The 17,151-nt window shown below is 29.5% G+C and overlaps 1 protein-coding gene across 27 annotated transcripts in view; it reads right to left on the minus strand.

Moving 5' to 3' along the window:
• Nucleotides 1-9,168, minus strand: part of LOC121126884 (protein Wnt-4) — a 112,174-nt gene extending 103,006 nt beyond the window's left edge. For 18 of the 27 annotated variants that reach the window (XR_011782865.1, XR_011782867.1, XR_011782866.1 and 15 more), the window contains exon 1: nucleotides 8,895-9,106. Coding sequence is in view for 18 of the 27 variants with exons in the window: in XM_071892300.1 (XP_071748401.1) it covers nucleotides 8,895-8,956 (62 nt within the window). In the remaining 9 variants the exon portion in view is untranslated. Of the gene's footprint in view, nucleotides 1-1,296; nucleotides 1,387-5,971; nucleotides 6,058-8,894 lie in introns of those variants that run through there. The other 9 variants (XM_071892282.1, XM_071892293.1, XM_071892290.1 and 6 more) reach the window with 9 other exon arrangements.
• Nucleotides 9,169-17,151: the final 7,983 nt, after the last annotated feature.

Here is a 17,151-nt window from a genome sequence, read left to right on the forward strand (position 1 = left end):
ACACATCTACAATCAAATTTTCTCTCTTAGAATGATTCAATTGTTTTAATATGTGTTTTTAATATTTTTATTTTATGGTAATAAAATATTCATATTGTTGTTGTACGTATTTTTAATTAACATATCTTTATTTTATATTTCATATCCAGAGTCTTTTATCTTAATCTGAAAGTGAATAAATCCGCTCAAGTTTCACCCCTTGAATATATTCATCATTGCTGTATATAGATGTATATATTCCTACCCATGGAAGGAGTCGACTATACTCTTGTTTGAATTCAGCTTTGTTTAGTTTTCTTCTTGGGAAAAATTTTCGTCCCATAAACATCCCCATATATATCCGAAATCGGTTATCTCCTGTTGAAGATAAAGTATCTTGGATCTCTTCTATGTTCCTAGTTCTTAAATAAGTTTTTCCGTGATTTCGTTACTTTTATTGTATCAACAACGTTTCGCCCAGAAAAGAAGGTTTGAAATGATCTAGTAGTTAGTTAAATAAGTTTATCATACCAACCCCTATTTATTTTTTAAATAATCGTAAATTATCATTATCATATTTCTGCACAATTTTTAAAATGAAGGACATATATATATATATATTTCATAATATTACAATTATGCATAGTATTTTATTCGATACTGAATGACAATATTGCAGAGTAATATTATATTATAAGCGTAGCTATACATTTGTATTTTATATGATAGCTAAAATGTCTTCATAGAAATAATAGGATGGCTAATATACTCGTATATATACGAACGAGGGATTAACAATAAATTGTATTCCTGTCCTTGTGGAAACGGATCATAAGGTGAGTAAAATTATTACTTTGTTTATTTATCAAAAAAAAAAACTATGAAATTGCGGTACCGTATCAATTGAGACGACAGAATCGACAGCTGACAAGGGTATTTTTGTGTTTAAGAGGTAACATCGTGCTGTTTTTAAGGAATGAAGATCAATCCATTTATGTTTTTTAGGTATTGCTGGATTGAAGGAAAGCTTATCTTCCTCTCTGCATAAATATCGTAAAACTGTCGATAAAGTTTGTTTTTTTAATAATAAAAACTGTCTATATTCCTTGTTGAAACTATAAGTGCTTGTTTGAGTGTCTTTTAGACGTACTAAATGCTGACCCAAGAGACTAATTTATGATTTTCATCATCTAAGGAAAATGAACTAAGAACTCTTTTCCTTCTTCTTTCTTTGTTCCTCCATCTTTTTCTTCAATCGCTCTCTTTCTATACTAAGCATCTAGCACCTCAATATTTAAGATACCCTTTTATACATACCGTCTTTTCCTCATCCATAGAGATAAACTCTCTTTCATTCTTTTACTTTTTTATCAAAATGGAAACAGTTCGTCCTCCAAAAACTCCTTACTTGGAAAATAAAAAATAATTATTTACTCTAAAATCTTTGCAAAAAGAGAGAATAATGTCAAATATGCATAGAAAAAAATTTGAGCTCATGATTGTGCTGGGATACTTTTTTTGTGACTTACAGAGTCCGACAATAAACGTGCTCATGACGATTTTTATATGAAACCACTGACAGATTACAAAGGGACCCCTCATTTTGGGTTAACTGAAAATGAAATTTCGGGTGTTCAACCCTGATATGGATATGATTACGCATCATTATATACAAAAATACCTTTAAACATTCCCCCAAGGCTAGATCTGATGAAACGCACTAACAAAACTAAAGTAGATGGACAACCCGGAGAAGTTAATTCCATTGATGGGAATAAAAAACTTCGACTATTTCAAAATAGATAGCAAAAAAAAAGTTCAAAAAATACCTCTCAAAAAGAGAGGTGTTCTCTTACTCATCAAGTCGAGCTTGAATCCGATATTTTCATTCGGATGTCAAGACGGAAATCTTATAAAAGATCAAGTCAAATATTCTGGTGCTCTTTTTGACATAAAAATGTGATGGAAATTCATTCTTATTCCAATATATTAAAGCATAAAACAATGAGTTACAAAAAAAAAAAAACCTAAGCTTACGCAAATGTTGAGTAAAGGGCACTTGAACGTGATCGACGAATTTTCATTCGTCCACTCGAACCAGTTAAGCTTATCTGGGGACCACCATCTATGCCCTCAGCAAGTCGTAAAAGTTGTAAAGGAAGAAGGGCTCAATCAAAAAAACTGGATCCGGAGGACATTAAAAAAAAAAGGCAATCCTCTCAAGTCCATGAGGTCCCATACTAGAGATCTCAGGGTATCACATCAGATTGTCCAGAAAAGTGGATGAGAAGAGTGTTGTGAGGGTAGAGAGACCACTTTTGACACCAGTAATGAAAGAAACCCATCTTCTCAATTGCAAGACTCTTTTGAATGAGTCTTTTGATCTCCTTTTTTTTAGACTTTTGGCTAGAAGAAACGAGACATAAACGCTAATGGAAACTCAATGGATTTGGTGATCATATACTCAAGATGGCGGGAGCTCCTCTAGCCAAATCACAAACCATAGTTCAGTATGGGAACGAATCAGTTATATTTAACTACAGAAAAGGTGTGCAACAAGAGGACCCTTCCTCTGCTCTGCTTTTTATTATGGGCATCGACCATTTACTCCAGAAAATTTGGATGGATGGTGACATAATTGTTTTTCATACCTTTTAGTGCAATTCAAAGTGTATTTGTAATGTGGATGACTTAATTATAACTTTATTGGGGGGTCCACTACATACACTTAATCCCTTTAAGAGAACTTTAAATCCACTAAATATTTTTTCCCTATATTCTGGACCAAAAATTTACCTTCAGAAAACTGAAATACTCAGCCAATAGCATGGACTCATTGAAAAACTATTCCCAACCTTTAACACGGCATAAAACAACAAGTTATTCTGTTCTTGACTTAGTTCTGACTGTGGTGAAAAAAATCTCGAAGAAACTACCAAAAAGATTGGGCTGGCTTGTAGCTCTTTTCAATTTTCTATCTTGACAAGTGGGACAAAATTTATGTTTGGAACACATATATAATTTCCAAAGTGATTCATTCGTTATGAGTCACTCCCTATGATAAAGAAATAACCACAGAAATTATTAATATGGAGATGATGTTTTTAAAACTAATTAATAATAATAAAATCCAAAATATGAAGTCGTTTGGTCAACTAAATCACTACCCATGGCCATAATCAGGTGAAATAAAAGAATTTTTTTAGCTATGTAAAAATACATATGAGGATTGTTTATGTCAACCTACAAGCTATTCCTAGAAAATTCATGAACTCTACAGGTATACAGTGCTCTCAAGATGGATATAACGAAGAGCGACAAAAAGATTCCTCTACTTATCGGTAAAGAATCATACTTAAATTTGAATAGCTTAGAAATTTTTATTTTATTCTTCTATGTTTTTTATATGACATAACGGTTGTAATTGTATTTAATTACCTTATAATTATATGGCTTGAACTTGTAGTAAATCACACCGATTCGAACATTATCCGTGCTAAATGAGTGCATAAGCACTTGAGTTAATAACCCTTTAGAAGGCTATTGTTTATTGTAACTACAATCCCAGCTGGTTAAAGAAAATAGAACATCCATTTTCTCGACCAGATGAATGAAGGTTATTTATAGATCGCTCGAAGAATGGAATGAAATGTGTCCTTCTACAATATGGAAATATTTTGGATGCCATTACTATTGGACATTCTATTATTCTTTCTGAAGTATATTATAGGAGGGAATAAAAAGTTATGAATCCAATTCAAAATTATAAATAGAATTAGAACATCTGAGTTGACAGCTGTATTTTTTTGGGTGGGGGGGGGGGTGCAATAAACTGGATTCACATGGTATCTATGTTTATGGGACAGCAAAGCTAGATACCAGAATTGGGTAAAAACTAATTGTTCTCCTAGATAAATATAAGTCCTGGAAAAAAAATAATATTAATGAGCCATTAGTTACCAGGGAAAACATTATTACCCACATTTCCACACAAAACTAGGACTCGTCAAATTTGCCAAAGCTCGACCTTATAACGGAAAATGCTTCAATAATATCGCATTGAAATTTCCAAAACTTTCAATTTTGAAAAAAAAGGCTAGTGTATTTGATGGGTCAAAAATACAAAAACTCACTAATGATGAATAGTTGGTCAATCAAATGAGAAAACAGGAAAGGAATGGCTGAATTTCTAACAAATATGTAGTGGTTGACTTCCTGGGGATCCACAAAGTAACTAACTACAAAAAGTTAGTGAATTTACTGATTGAGAATTACTAGGACATAGGATGTCACATGAGTATCAAAATTCATTTTCTTCAAAGCCACCTATCAAGCTTTCCTGAAAATCTTGGGAGATGTATGTGATGAACCAGGGGAAAGATTTCATCAAGATTTAATAGTATTGGAGAAATGCTATGGAGGAATATATTGACTTGGACTTGTTGGACCATTAAAAAAGAATGCATTGAAGTTGAACCAAAATTATATTTTGTGTTGTTATTAGAGTATCAGAGATGATAGATTTTTTTAATGTTTTAACTCAAAATATAGTTATTAAGGAGTATGAAAAATGATAAAATTAATATCTATAAAAATATGTTTATTGATTTGGTCAATTTCATGACCCCTCTTCCAGACACTACAACTCTAAAAGAATAAAATAAGACACTTATGTGGCATATATAAATATAATAATGTAAAATATAAGGTATTATCAGAGAATTAATATTATACATAAGCTTGGGTGATAAAATTTAAATATATTAAAAACATTTGAGTAAATATAGAGACAAATTTTTAATTTAGCTGTACTTTTCATTTGCTTAGATCGATATTCATGCATTAAAGACAGAAAAAGTACTTTAAGAGCTATGAAAAAAAGAAGAGATCTTAAATAAATTATCTTCATCAAGAGATTCTCGATTTCTAATAAATAAGGGGATGATGATGGGATGAAAATGTATCCTAAGAAGAAAGCCAAGCAAAGCTATATTTCATACAAGAGTAGAGTCGACTTCTTCCTTGTTTAGGAATATATAACAATGATAAATATATTCAATAGTTGAAACATGACCGGATTCATTCACTGGATGTGAAATATAAAATAAACATATGTTAATTTTACAAATATGTACAACAACAAATTGAATATTCTATTACTACAAAATTAAAATATATAAAAAACAACACATTTAAACAATTGAATCATTCTAAAAGGGGCACACTGTTCAATAATATGATATAAATTAAGATATGCCTTTAATTTTAGTGTTGCTAAGGCCTTAACCATTAGGACAGAAAAAAGTAGACTTTTATATTCTGCTAGAGTTAGGATCGAAGGAAGATAATTCTAACTTGATCATGCATCTCACGATATGTTTGAATTAGGATTCCGTATTCCACGAGAAACGACGGGATGAAAATTAACCAGAGGAAAACTACCAGGGTACATAAGGGAGTAAAGTGGACTCTTTTTTGGGAAGGAGATTTCAGGATCAAAATAAATGAAGAGATCCATTCGCGATCAGTAAGGAATTTGATTATTTTTCAAATATAATAAACAATTATTTTATTTGAATTTGTAAGAAGCACCGTATTTTATTAAGTATCACTATAAATCATTGAGTATGACGTCATGAAGTGGATAATAAAATTTTTTTAAATCAAGTACCTTTTTTTATCACGCTACCTCTCCCAAAAAAAATAAACAGAAAAACCCCGAAATCCTTTGGTAGTAAGCCAAATAATTCGGGCATACCAACTGCTGTTTATCTTTTATATATTCCCAGACTATCAACCTCATATTATTTCTTCACCATTTATTAAAATGAATTGCATATATATGTGTAAAGTATTTAAAGTTCAAATATCTACTGATTATATTCTACATAAATAATAATAATAACAAGAAAAAAAAAAAAGGTGATCAAGTTGATCAAATCAAACTTCAACAGTACTCCCCCTTAGACAAAAAAAGAAAAAAAAAACTTACTTCTTTTTTTTTTCTTATAGTCTAGTACAAAATAAAATAAACAATAGATCACAAAAACAATATCAACATAAAAACAACAGTAAATTAGGTCACCAATGTAAAGTATTTAAAGTTCAAATATCTACTGATTATATTCTAGATAAATAATAATAATAACAAGAAGAAAAAGAAGAAGTGATCAACTTGATCAAATCAAACTTCAACATACATAAATATTTTGTAATATTAAAATGATATTCTTTATAACAATGAATAATGAATAAGTTCTAAAAATCTAAAGAAAAGTGTCGTTTTTCATCCTTTTTTACCCTAAAAAAGGAAATATATTGAGTTTAGAATTTAGTAAGTTTTATTAATTGTACTTTTAATTTATTGATTTTCTTAAGGGTAAAAAATGACACCGAATGATAATAGTACCGATTTAATATAATCCAAGATATTTCAAAATTCAGAACACTGAAAGAAAAATTGAGATCCGTTTTGGATTTTGCGCTCAAAGATGAATTACATCATTTGCTTCAATTTATTTGAACAAAATTCGTATTCCCAAGTGCTATTAATTGATAAAGGGAAATGAGCGCATTCGGGATATAAACATTAACTCCTTCTCTGAACTTTTATTATCTACTTGTACAATTGTATCCTCACACCCTTAAAAATACGCATATTTTCACATATTTAATTATTAGAAAGGCATTCATCATTATAATAGGATCATTTTATTGTTTCGGTAAACTTTTAAAATATACAAACTAATTTCAACTAAAAATGCTAATAATTCAAATTTTAAAATTATATAAAACTAATTTCGAAAAATAAATTTGTTGCCTCAACACTCTATGGTAATCTTTAAAAAAAAATCAAAATAATGATGAATTCCTATTTTACTTTTTTGCTTCATAAATATGAATGGTTCAATATTTTAACGACATATTTTTCAATTATGAACTTTATTTTCTTATTTATGGGGAAAACATTTTTATCTCCTTTTGTGTAATTAGGCTCTAAGTATAAATAATTATACAACCATTTAATGTGTTAAATAAAAAAGGTTAAATGTTTATTTATAAAGTAAGGGACATACAATGTGTTATGCATGGGCCAAAACGCTCTTACAGGTCAAATAACTTATTCATTTACTCAAGAAAGAATAACTATTATAATTTGTATTTTAACTGTATTAATAAATAAATTTACTAATAAAGTTAAAGATAGCTTAAAAATTTGTGATTGGAATAAAATACAATTTCGAAAATGAATTACAGCTTGATTTTATATTAATATTGGAAATAGTTACTCCATTAATAGAGTAACTAGAATATATTGCATTACCAGTTTTAGGCTAAAAAATGTTAAAACTAAATTTTTAAATCATAATATTAAATGCTGCGCAAACTAAGTAAAAAAATGTAGCTATTAAGAAACTTTACATGAATCAAATTACATTTTATTATCATTAATTTCTAATCTTGTATCGATAACCCAGCGTGAAAATATGCTATGTGTACAAAAGCTTGAATGAAATATTAAACTTTCAATATTTGGAGGACTATATCTTATCCAATATTCATCACTAGCATAATCTACCAAATTTATAAAATGTATTTAGCACACAAAATATATTAAATTGAGTGCTAAACTGTGCTATCTGGTTTGGATTGTATAATAAACATTAAGTTTTAAGGGTACATAAAAATGTCATTAAACTAAAATAAAGCTGTTTTTTACTGTACAGTTTACTAAAAATGTTGTTGTTTACTAGTACATGTAGCTATTGATGGAAACAATTGTTATAATTATATTTGTTAAAAGCTAATAATATAGATTGCACACCACTGCAGCTATTAGTCAGTGTAAAATAGTCACAATTTCTCTGAATAATTGCAACATTGCATTCTATATATTATTGTTAAATCCACATAGCAGGGTTTCTCATTGAATAAATTCATAGCACATTGCATATTCTCGCTTCTGAAATAAAGAAAAGTATTGACTTTTGGAAGAAAAAAAACGGCAAAATCAAAATCTTCATCTATGGTTAATCCCATAAAGCTATTTAACTAATTTTTTTAATGTTTCTCCAGTTAGTATGTTTATACACTGGGTCAGCGTTATGTTTTTTTTATAAACGTTTAGATAGATAAACTATAACAAAATTAGTTGGGTATCAGAAAATTGTCTTTTATAAATGTGAATCACATCATTGGTTAATGAATCATCCATCCAAAACTTACATACTTTTTTCAGGTTTGTTGTATGTAAATATTCTACCGCTATATTTAATATAATATACATTCATATTTATATAATTTTATATTGCATGTATATTAAAAAAAAAAAGACTGAATTTGATTTGATAAAAAAAAATGTTAGGATATATTGTAGTGAATAAAACACATGATGTTATACATTGGTGAACATTAATAAGACAATTAATGCTCAATTTTTAGTCTTAAAACGTACCATTTAAGCATTAATACTCAAGTTTTTATTATTTTATGATTAGAGTTGCACAGAATAATCCAATAAAGGAAAAAGCTTTTTTTATACTTTAAAAGGTTTTTTTGTGTACTGATGCTTAAAAACGTATATTATTTACGATAAAAATATTAGTAAAGAATATGGTTATAAGCTATGATATAGATAAATAATTTAATACTTTTTCATTATTCAAATAATCACTGAAAATTAAGATATCCAAAGATTTCAAATTATAAATATTAAGGAATCAATTTTCAAAATATAAGAATATTTACAATTATTTAATCAATTTATCAAAATTGGAATATTGAGAAATAATTTTGAGAATATTAAAAAAAATTCCACATAAAACCTTTTAATAAGTGTTTGAAATGTGTTTTGAAATATTTATAAATAATATAGATATATTTTTTGTATACTCTTACATATTTGAAATACTTACAGCCACTGAATACCATTTGAAGTATATGGTAAAAGAATAAATAAAACAACAAATAGTTTCATAACTGCTCAAAAAAATTTACACAATTTAAAGATTTATCAACCGTTTTCACATAGCTTAACGTTGAATTTATATATTATAACTATTCTTTAATAGTTAAAGGTTTTTCTCTTTGTAATCTTGTAAACGTTTTCCTTTTCTTTTTCCTTTTTTATTTAGTTCTCTACTCATTATTGGTTAAGCACGCTCATTTTACCAGCGCCCGTTTTTGAGTGAGCTCTTTAGTTTATATTTTACAAAAACCTATAAGGTTGAACACGCAAAAAAAAAAAAAAAAAAAAACATACATTCGAATATGTTATTCTGTGTTGACAACCCTATAAATATTTGTGTTCATATATTTTCCTCATTGTACAAATAACATTTATATTTAAAATTAATTTTCCATGTAACGCTAACTAGTAATGATTCAATATTTTAAAATAATATGTTAACTTTTATATACATACATATGTATATGGGTAAATCATTTTCTGAAAAATAAATAAAACACTCTTCATTGACATAATTGCCCTCAACCTTCCAGCTTATTTTTAAATTCTTATTAGTGGGTAAAACACAATATATATAATCCTATTTTGAGGAGTAGGAAATAAAGTCTGAATTCAGCTCCTAATCTAGTAAAAACTAACAAAACTTTCAAATTCATAGGGAAAAGGGCTCCCAATTTTCTTTATTTATAGTGGGTCGGGTTAAAACATAGAAAAAGGTTTTTTACAATCACAACCCAAAATTTTAATGGGACCTAATTGAGTTCAGTTTTGATTCCTCCCTCCCACATTTATTTTCGTTAAACAAGTAGAATCATATAATAATTAAATATATCATATTAGAATCCACTTATAAATATTGGTAAAAATAATAACAGTACATACACTTCTATTGTAATTATATACACTAGCAGGAAAATAATTACGTAAAATAAAAAATTATTTAAATAGAAAAATTAATGACACAATTAAATAAAAAAAAACTCGAAGGCATTGAGGAGATGTCATTTCATGTCGTTTAGAGTTCTAAATCAATGTGGCATCACAATGCAATTTATTGTTGTCATTCCAGGGTAAAACACTATTGTTCATTTGCTTATGTAAAGACGCTTCAATTGTCCCAGAAGGGCACTTCTATTCACGTCTTCATATAGCAAGCATACTGTACTCCTTATTTAGTTGAAAAAATCTTTAATGTTCACTGAGATACGTTGATTATTTAGTTGTTGACCTGAAAAGATTTTAATTACACACATCAAAAGTCTAGATCCTTATATTAAGTGTAAGATGATGTACACATGATGTGAATGTCCAACTCATGTAACACATCAGAATAATTACCAAGAGTGTATACATTTGATGGCAATCAAGACACACAATGAAGGATTTCACCTAAAAACAAAAGCACAAAATGGGTTCTACAATATATGCAAAAACATAACTAAAGTAAAAGGAGAAAAAAAAAGACAAGTAAAATAGAAAAACATGCTCATTTACACAATTTAATATCAAAAATAATTATTTATTAAGTTATTAAGGTTACTCTACTCATGTACCATAGTCCATATATCATTGTTTAGAAAAAAAACCCGCATATATTGCACCTGATGAAAGAGATGTCTTGTCTATTTTAAAGGAAAAACAAAGCAGAATAAAGCTATTAGGTTTATTGAACGACGCGGATTTGATTAAGAAGGATAATCAAAGTTAAACCCATCACCAGTAAGGAGCTGCCGCTAAGGAATTCAATTCCATAAATTCAGCAAAAAAAAGGCTAGAAATGTATTTAGTCACAATGAAAATACTTAATTAAACATAAAGTTAATCACATTATAGGATAAACCAAACGAAAAACAATCAAAAGAACAAGAATTTTGCATCTCAATTAATATCCACAGATCTATCTAATTCTAGGCCGATTGCACAATAGAGAATACAACTTAGTTCATCCCAATGCCCATAAGGACCAACAAGGGAAAAATCTAGTTATTCAAATGTTGGAATATAAACTTAGGATGTTTATAATATAAACAACTATGTAAAAGCAAAATATCATTTACAGCCTACAAAAACCAAAACTCATTTAAGAGGGGTTAAAACCTGTCTAGGCGGTCCGATCTTTGACGTTCCGCTGCCCTAACCATAACTGAGTCGCGCATGGCCCTGACTACAATTATATGCATTTCCCTTTTAAACATACCAAATTTCTTAAGTAGCTCTTTCGATTTAGCCAGTAGGATTCTATTCCAATTCGTGACAATCCCTCCTACTTCGTCAATCACCATATTTTCCAGAGAGTACTTTATCTTATTAGATTCCAGTAAATCATTTGACAAATAATTTTTCCTTTTTACACAATTGGCCAAGACTAAACCAGTTATATTCCCAACAATTTTTGGGTTCAAGATGTGCACATTCCCTTCTTGTACTAATACAAGATCTGATTTTAATGTCGTCTCCCCTATTTTGTATATTTGGTTTTTAAAAACCTGCACTCCTGGCTGGCGTAACTTCGAGTCCAAGTAGTCAATTAATTTATCATGTCTCTCTATGCGGAAACCTTGTACACGTGGGTATGTTTGCAGGATATGGTCAAGATTTTTCACCCTGCCACCATAGCTTTCGCATTTGTTTTCTTTGGAATGACCTCATATGGATTAAATTTAGAATTGGTTGTCACGTTGCCTGCCATGATTTGCACGACCGTTTTGAAGTCTATATTGTTCATGTTATATGTATTGGTAAGGGGAATCACAACTTTCTCCAAGACAGCAAAGCAGTACCAGAGATCCCAATCTCATACGACACGTCAGTGTCCAAATCATAAAACATTCTCAAGACTTGTGTTAGAATTTAGATAGACCATTCTTATATAATTCACCAATGGTGAAGGGACCTTGTGCATTTAGAGGGCCCTAATCAGTTATTTATGGCTAACAAAGTCGAATGCTTTACGCATATCAAGCCATGGCAAAGAAAGTGGTTTACCCTTCTTCTTGCTATGCACAACGAGACCTTTCAGAAGCATGTTATTGATAGAGCACCCGTGTATTTTTTGGAACCCCACCTCCTCTTCAGAGATCTTAATCGTCTGTAGTCTACAATCACTGATCCTGTGTAACACACTTACAATATGTGGTAAGACGGAGATAAGTCTGAAGTCTGATGCACTCTTCGGATTCTCAATTTTTGGGATAAATGTAGTATGGGCCTTTAAAAATCACTTGTACATCGTACCACTGTCCATTACTGAACTCAAGTGTTTCAACAACTCCCTCTGGTCCAGATTCCTGACATCTGCCCCCGTATACCAAAAGAGATCTTTCCTGCGTTACTCAGTGGAAGTACTTTATTAAGTTTGTCTATATTAATAGTGCCCATAATCTTAAGGGCTTCAGGTCCACCATACTTATTGCACGCAGGGGGTGATTTTTTGTCATTAATTGATTCCTTTTCAAAGATTGACTTTCATTCATGTATAATATCATTGTATAATATGGACACTTTAAAATGATAGAAACGTTTGGAAAGCTAGTTATGTTCATTAATTTAATTTAATTAAACATTAAAAAATTTACCCATCAAAATAAGAATATCATAAATTAAAATGTATATGTATATAATAATATATAAACATAATATAAGGAAATCTAATATAAATTAATCTACATTAATCATGGAATTTTGTCTGTATGTATGTCATAAATTATTTTTTAATATAAAGTGAATAACTTAGAAACTATGTAACTATTTGATCTAAGAAAATAACAATGCAGTAACGAATATTAACTGCTAAAGCTTAGCGCGCCATATTAAAAAAGAACAAAAAAGGGTAATGCTTATAAATCTAAATGTGACTTAAGATAATGTATTGTTTGTACCCTGACAACAACTCATACAGTACTGTTCACAAAGTAGTTTAGATAAAATACATTTATCTACATATGGCTTTACTAATTTTACGTTTTTTTGTTGGTTAATAATAAGGGAAATTTTTTACCTTATTTTAAATAAGTTTGTACATACCGCCCTGTATAATAATAATAATGTACGGGCTTTTAATATATTAATTTAATTTTTTAGCTTTCAATTATAGATTAGATGAAAATGAATACATTCCTCATGATCTATACTAATTTGTAATCACTGTTATATAATACAAGTATTTGATATCCAAGTTTGTAAAACAAGATTTGTGGTACGTCCACATAAAAACAATCCTTAACAAAAATCAAAAAGAGGAGAAAATTTCCTTTTTTTTTTTTACTTCTACATTGAATTGAAAATTTAAAGCTAAAGGAAAATATATATAGAAAAATATTTTTGGATTGCTAGATCCCTGATTGCCAACCAAGGATTCATTTAAGTAAGATGATGATAAACATATAATTAATTATTGTAAAAATCTTACAGCAGTATACATTGTATGAACAAAACAGTAAAAGCAAGATCATTAAGTTTAAATAATTTAAGAAGATTTACCTTTTGACGTTTTTGTCTTGAAATGTTTTTACCTTGTTCCAGGTTTGTCTGGAAACCGTTGTGTCATGTGTTTGGTTTGTCTTATGACATTTCATCTTGTTACTTTTTCACCTTGGATGATGATAAAATGAATACTAATTAAAATAGGCTAGTAAATGGAACTTTTATTGTTATTTTCAGGCTTTGATTAATTAGTAACAAAAAAAAAGTCAGCAACATAATCAAAATTATTCAAACTTTAATACGTAGGTTTCAAGGCATTTGGAAGGAATCACGAAACTAATACCATTAAGGTCCGTTGCAAAGAATCATTAGAACTCGTTAGGTGTATTCACTGAAGTACTTACGCACAATTTTTCCCGCATTTATTTTTCCTTTTTTTATAATTATCCTTCAGTTCATCTACAATATCTCCATCTTTTTTTTTGGGAGGAGCTTTTGAATAAATTCAAATATTTTATAATGATTTCTTCTCCTAAATTCAATTATTTTCTATAATTTGTTCTCCTTTCAAGAAAAAAAAGAAAAGAAAAACGTATGGACATTAGAATAAAGAGAAAGTGCGGATGAAATTGAAACAATTTCATCGGTTTAAGGTTAGAATCAGTGTGATTTTACTCATAATTTTGAACCATATCAATATAAATCAATTACCACTGTTACGTCATTAAAAATATACAGTAAAAACAAAGACATTACTGACCACTCCAATCGCTTGAAATTAAATTATGAGTCTTCACTTAAAATTAAATTATGAGTCTTCGCTTGAAATTAAAGGAATCTTTTCGTCGCTCTTCGTTACATCCATTTTGAGAGCACTGTATAAATGTAGAGTTAACGCATTTTCTGGAAATAATTTGTTGGTTTACATTAACAATGCTCTTTAGTATTTTTACGTGGCTAAAAAAACTCGTTGATTTCATCAGATTATGACCAAGATTAATAATTCCACCAAAAGACTTCATAATTGTAATCAATCTCATGTATTCATCAAGAACTGTCGTTCCCATGAAATGAAAGAAGAGAAAAAAATGTATTCTTATTAATATAATTCAAGAAATATATATATATATAAATTTGTATTAGTTTTCTTGATCAGATTCTTAAGAATGGTACTGATTTCGAAAATGGTTTACCATCATTATTTCTTCTATGCAGTTTGTATTAGGCACTATTCCCCGAATTCATTTGGAAATATGTACAGGATCCATTGTGTTGCACTACCAAATATTGTTCCTTAGAATTAATGACGGAATAGTCAATAACAATAAATAGCAAATATTGAATCTCTAAAGAAAGTAATTGACTACCTTATGTTAAAGTACTTTACATAATTATAATTTTACTATATCAATTAAATAATTGGCTAGGCAGTGGAAGAGGATCCCCAAATAGCTGAATACATTGCTACTGAAAATATAAAAGTAACGAAAAACCATGTCTTGATTGCAAATTTCAAAAAAGTCTTAATACCATCAGACTTAAACTTCAGTTATACAATAAGCAAGTGAATATACTCCAAAAATTCATCTGAAGATGATGAGGAAAATGAAAAAACTTTAATAATAGAATGAAAAGTTAATAAATACATCTACGTACTTTTTTACTTTTGTATGACTTTTGCACTTGTAGAGCAATGAATATGAAAACAAGGTTTATTACAATTTTAACAGAAGTATCCATCTTATCCATTAACAATTAAAGCAGCCATTTTAAGCTCATTTTCTCCAGCTGCTGATAATTTAATCACTCCGACTAGGTAAACTTAAGCATCTTAGATCAAAAATATTCGAATCCACCTCTGACTAAGTTATCTAGTATTTTTGACTTTTTTTTTTTTAAGATCATAACGCGAGTTCCATTTAAAAGATTTTATAATATGATTGTACAAACTAATAAATGTAAGCATTTAAAAATAAATCATTTTATTAATAAACAAAACTGCATTCGAATATAAAAATGTAAATAAAAATCAATTCCTTTTCCTAATAAAAGTCCAATGTAGACGATGCAATTACTTTTCAATGCCTAACAATGGAAGTATGTGTTTGTATTTAAACCCTAAGTGACACATTTTATGAAAATGAATGACCTCTAAACCAATTTTAAAACTATATGGATTGTTCGAAATAGGTTAAGAAAGAGGAGAGGAGAATTGATTGCGTTGTCACAGGGATTCCAGGTTAAGGTGAGCACTCTTGTTGGATCTTTTATTCAAGCTGCAGATTTAGAAGTTGAGAGGGTCTACAATCCGACCTTTATATGTGGCTTGATACACCCCTCTCCCCCTTCTGATGAAGACGAACAGGACGTGTACAGATGCCAGTTACTTATTTTTGTCTATGAGAAGCACGATATCGGGATCCTATGCAAGCCACCTATCATTCATGTGACACCTTGCCTTCCACGGAGATTTTCTAGTCCTGAAAGAGGCACAGCCTGCTTGAGTGATAAGAAGAAATTTTGTGAACATATTTTAATTTGTTTTCACAGTTATTATAGAAAAAAAGTTACTATTATCTTGACGTATATGTATACAAAAATAGAATACGACTTGGGATTCTTCTTATCACTCAAGCAGGCTGTGCCTCTTTCAGGACTAGAAAATCTCCGTGGAAGGCAAGGTGTCACATGAATGATAGGTGGCTTGCATAGGATCCCGATATCGTGCTTCTCATAGACAAAACTAAGTTCTTGATGAATACATGAGATTGATTACAATTATGAAGTATTTTGGTGGAATTATTAATCTTGGTCATAATTTGATGAAATCAACGAGTTTTTTTAGCCACGTAAAAATACTAAAGAGCATTGTTAATGTAAACCAACAAATTATTTCCAGAAAATGCGTTAACTCTACATTTATACAGTGATCTCAAGATGGATGTAACGAAGAGCGACAAAAAGATTCCTTTAATTTCAAGCGAAGACTCATAATTTAATTTTAAGTGAAGACTCATAATTTAATTTCAAACGATGGGAGTGGTCAGTAATATCATTGTTTTTACTGTATATTTTTAATGACGTAACAGTGGTAATTGATTTATATTGATATGGTTCAAAATTATGAGTAAAATCACACTGATTCTAACCTTAAACCGATGAAATTGTTACAATTTCATCCGCACTTTCTCTTTATTCTAATGTCCATACGTTTTTCTTTTCTTTTTTCTTGAAAGGAGAACAAATTATAGAAAATAATTGAATTTAGGAGAAGAAATCATTATAAAATATTTGAATTTATTCAAAAGCTCCTCCCAAAAAAAAAGAAGGAGATATTGTAGATGAACTGAAGGATAATTATAAAAAAAAGGAAAAATAAATGCGGGAAAAATTGTGCGTAAGCACTTCAGTGAATACACCTAACGAGTTCTAATGATTCTTTGCAACGGACCTTAATATTATTAACTCTATGACAGAGATCGTTAGTTATGCGAGAAATTATCTGTCGAACATTACCAATCTACAGGAAGCTATTATCAAACAGATTCTCGTGAAGAGTCTAACGGACACCCAAAGGAGTGGACACTCACTGCGATTCGTGAATGTGAGATTAGAAAAATTTGTAAGAATTGTAAAATTTAATTCAGCAATGGCGGAGATCTCCAGTGTATTATATACGATCAAGGATAAGTAGAAGCCCATAAATCGTGGAACCAGAAAAAAAGAAGAATGTTTTTTATGATAAAGAATGGGAAAGAAGGTATTGAAGTGTGAGATCCCAC

The sequence above is a fragment of the Lepeophtheirus salmonis genome, chromosome 12 (genome assembly GCF_016086655.4).
Source record: "Lepeophtheirus salmonis chromosome 12, UVic_Lsal_1.4, whole genome shotgun sequence".
In the NCBI taxonomy this organism is placed as follows: domain Eukaryota; kingdom Metazoa; phylum Arthropoda; class Copepoda; order Siphonostomatoida; family Caligidae; genus Lepeophtheirus; species Lepeophtheirus salmonis.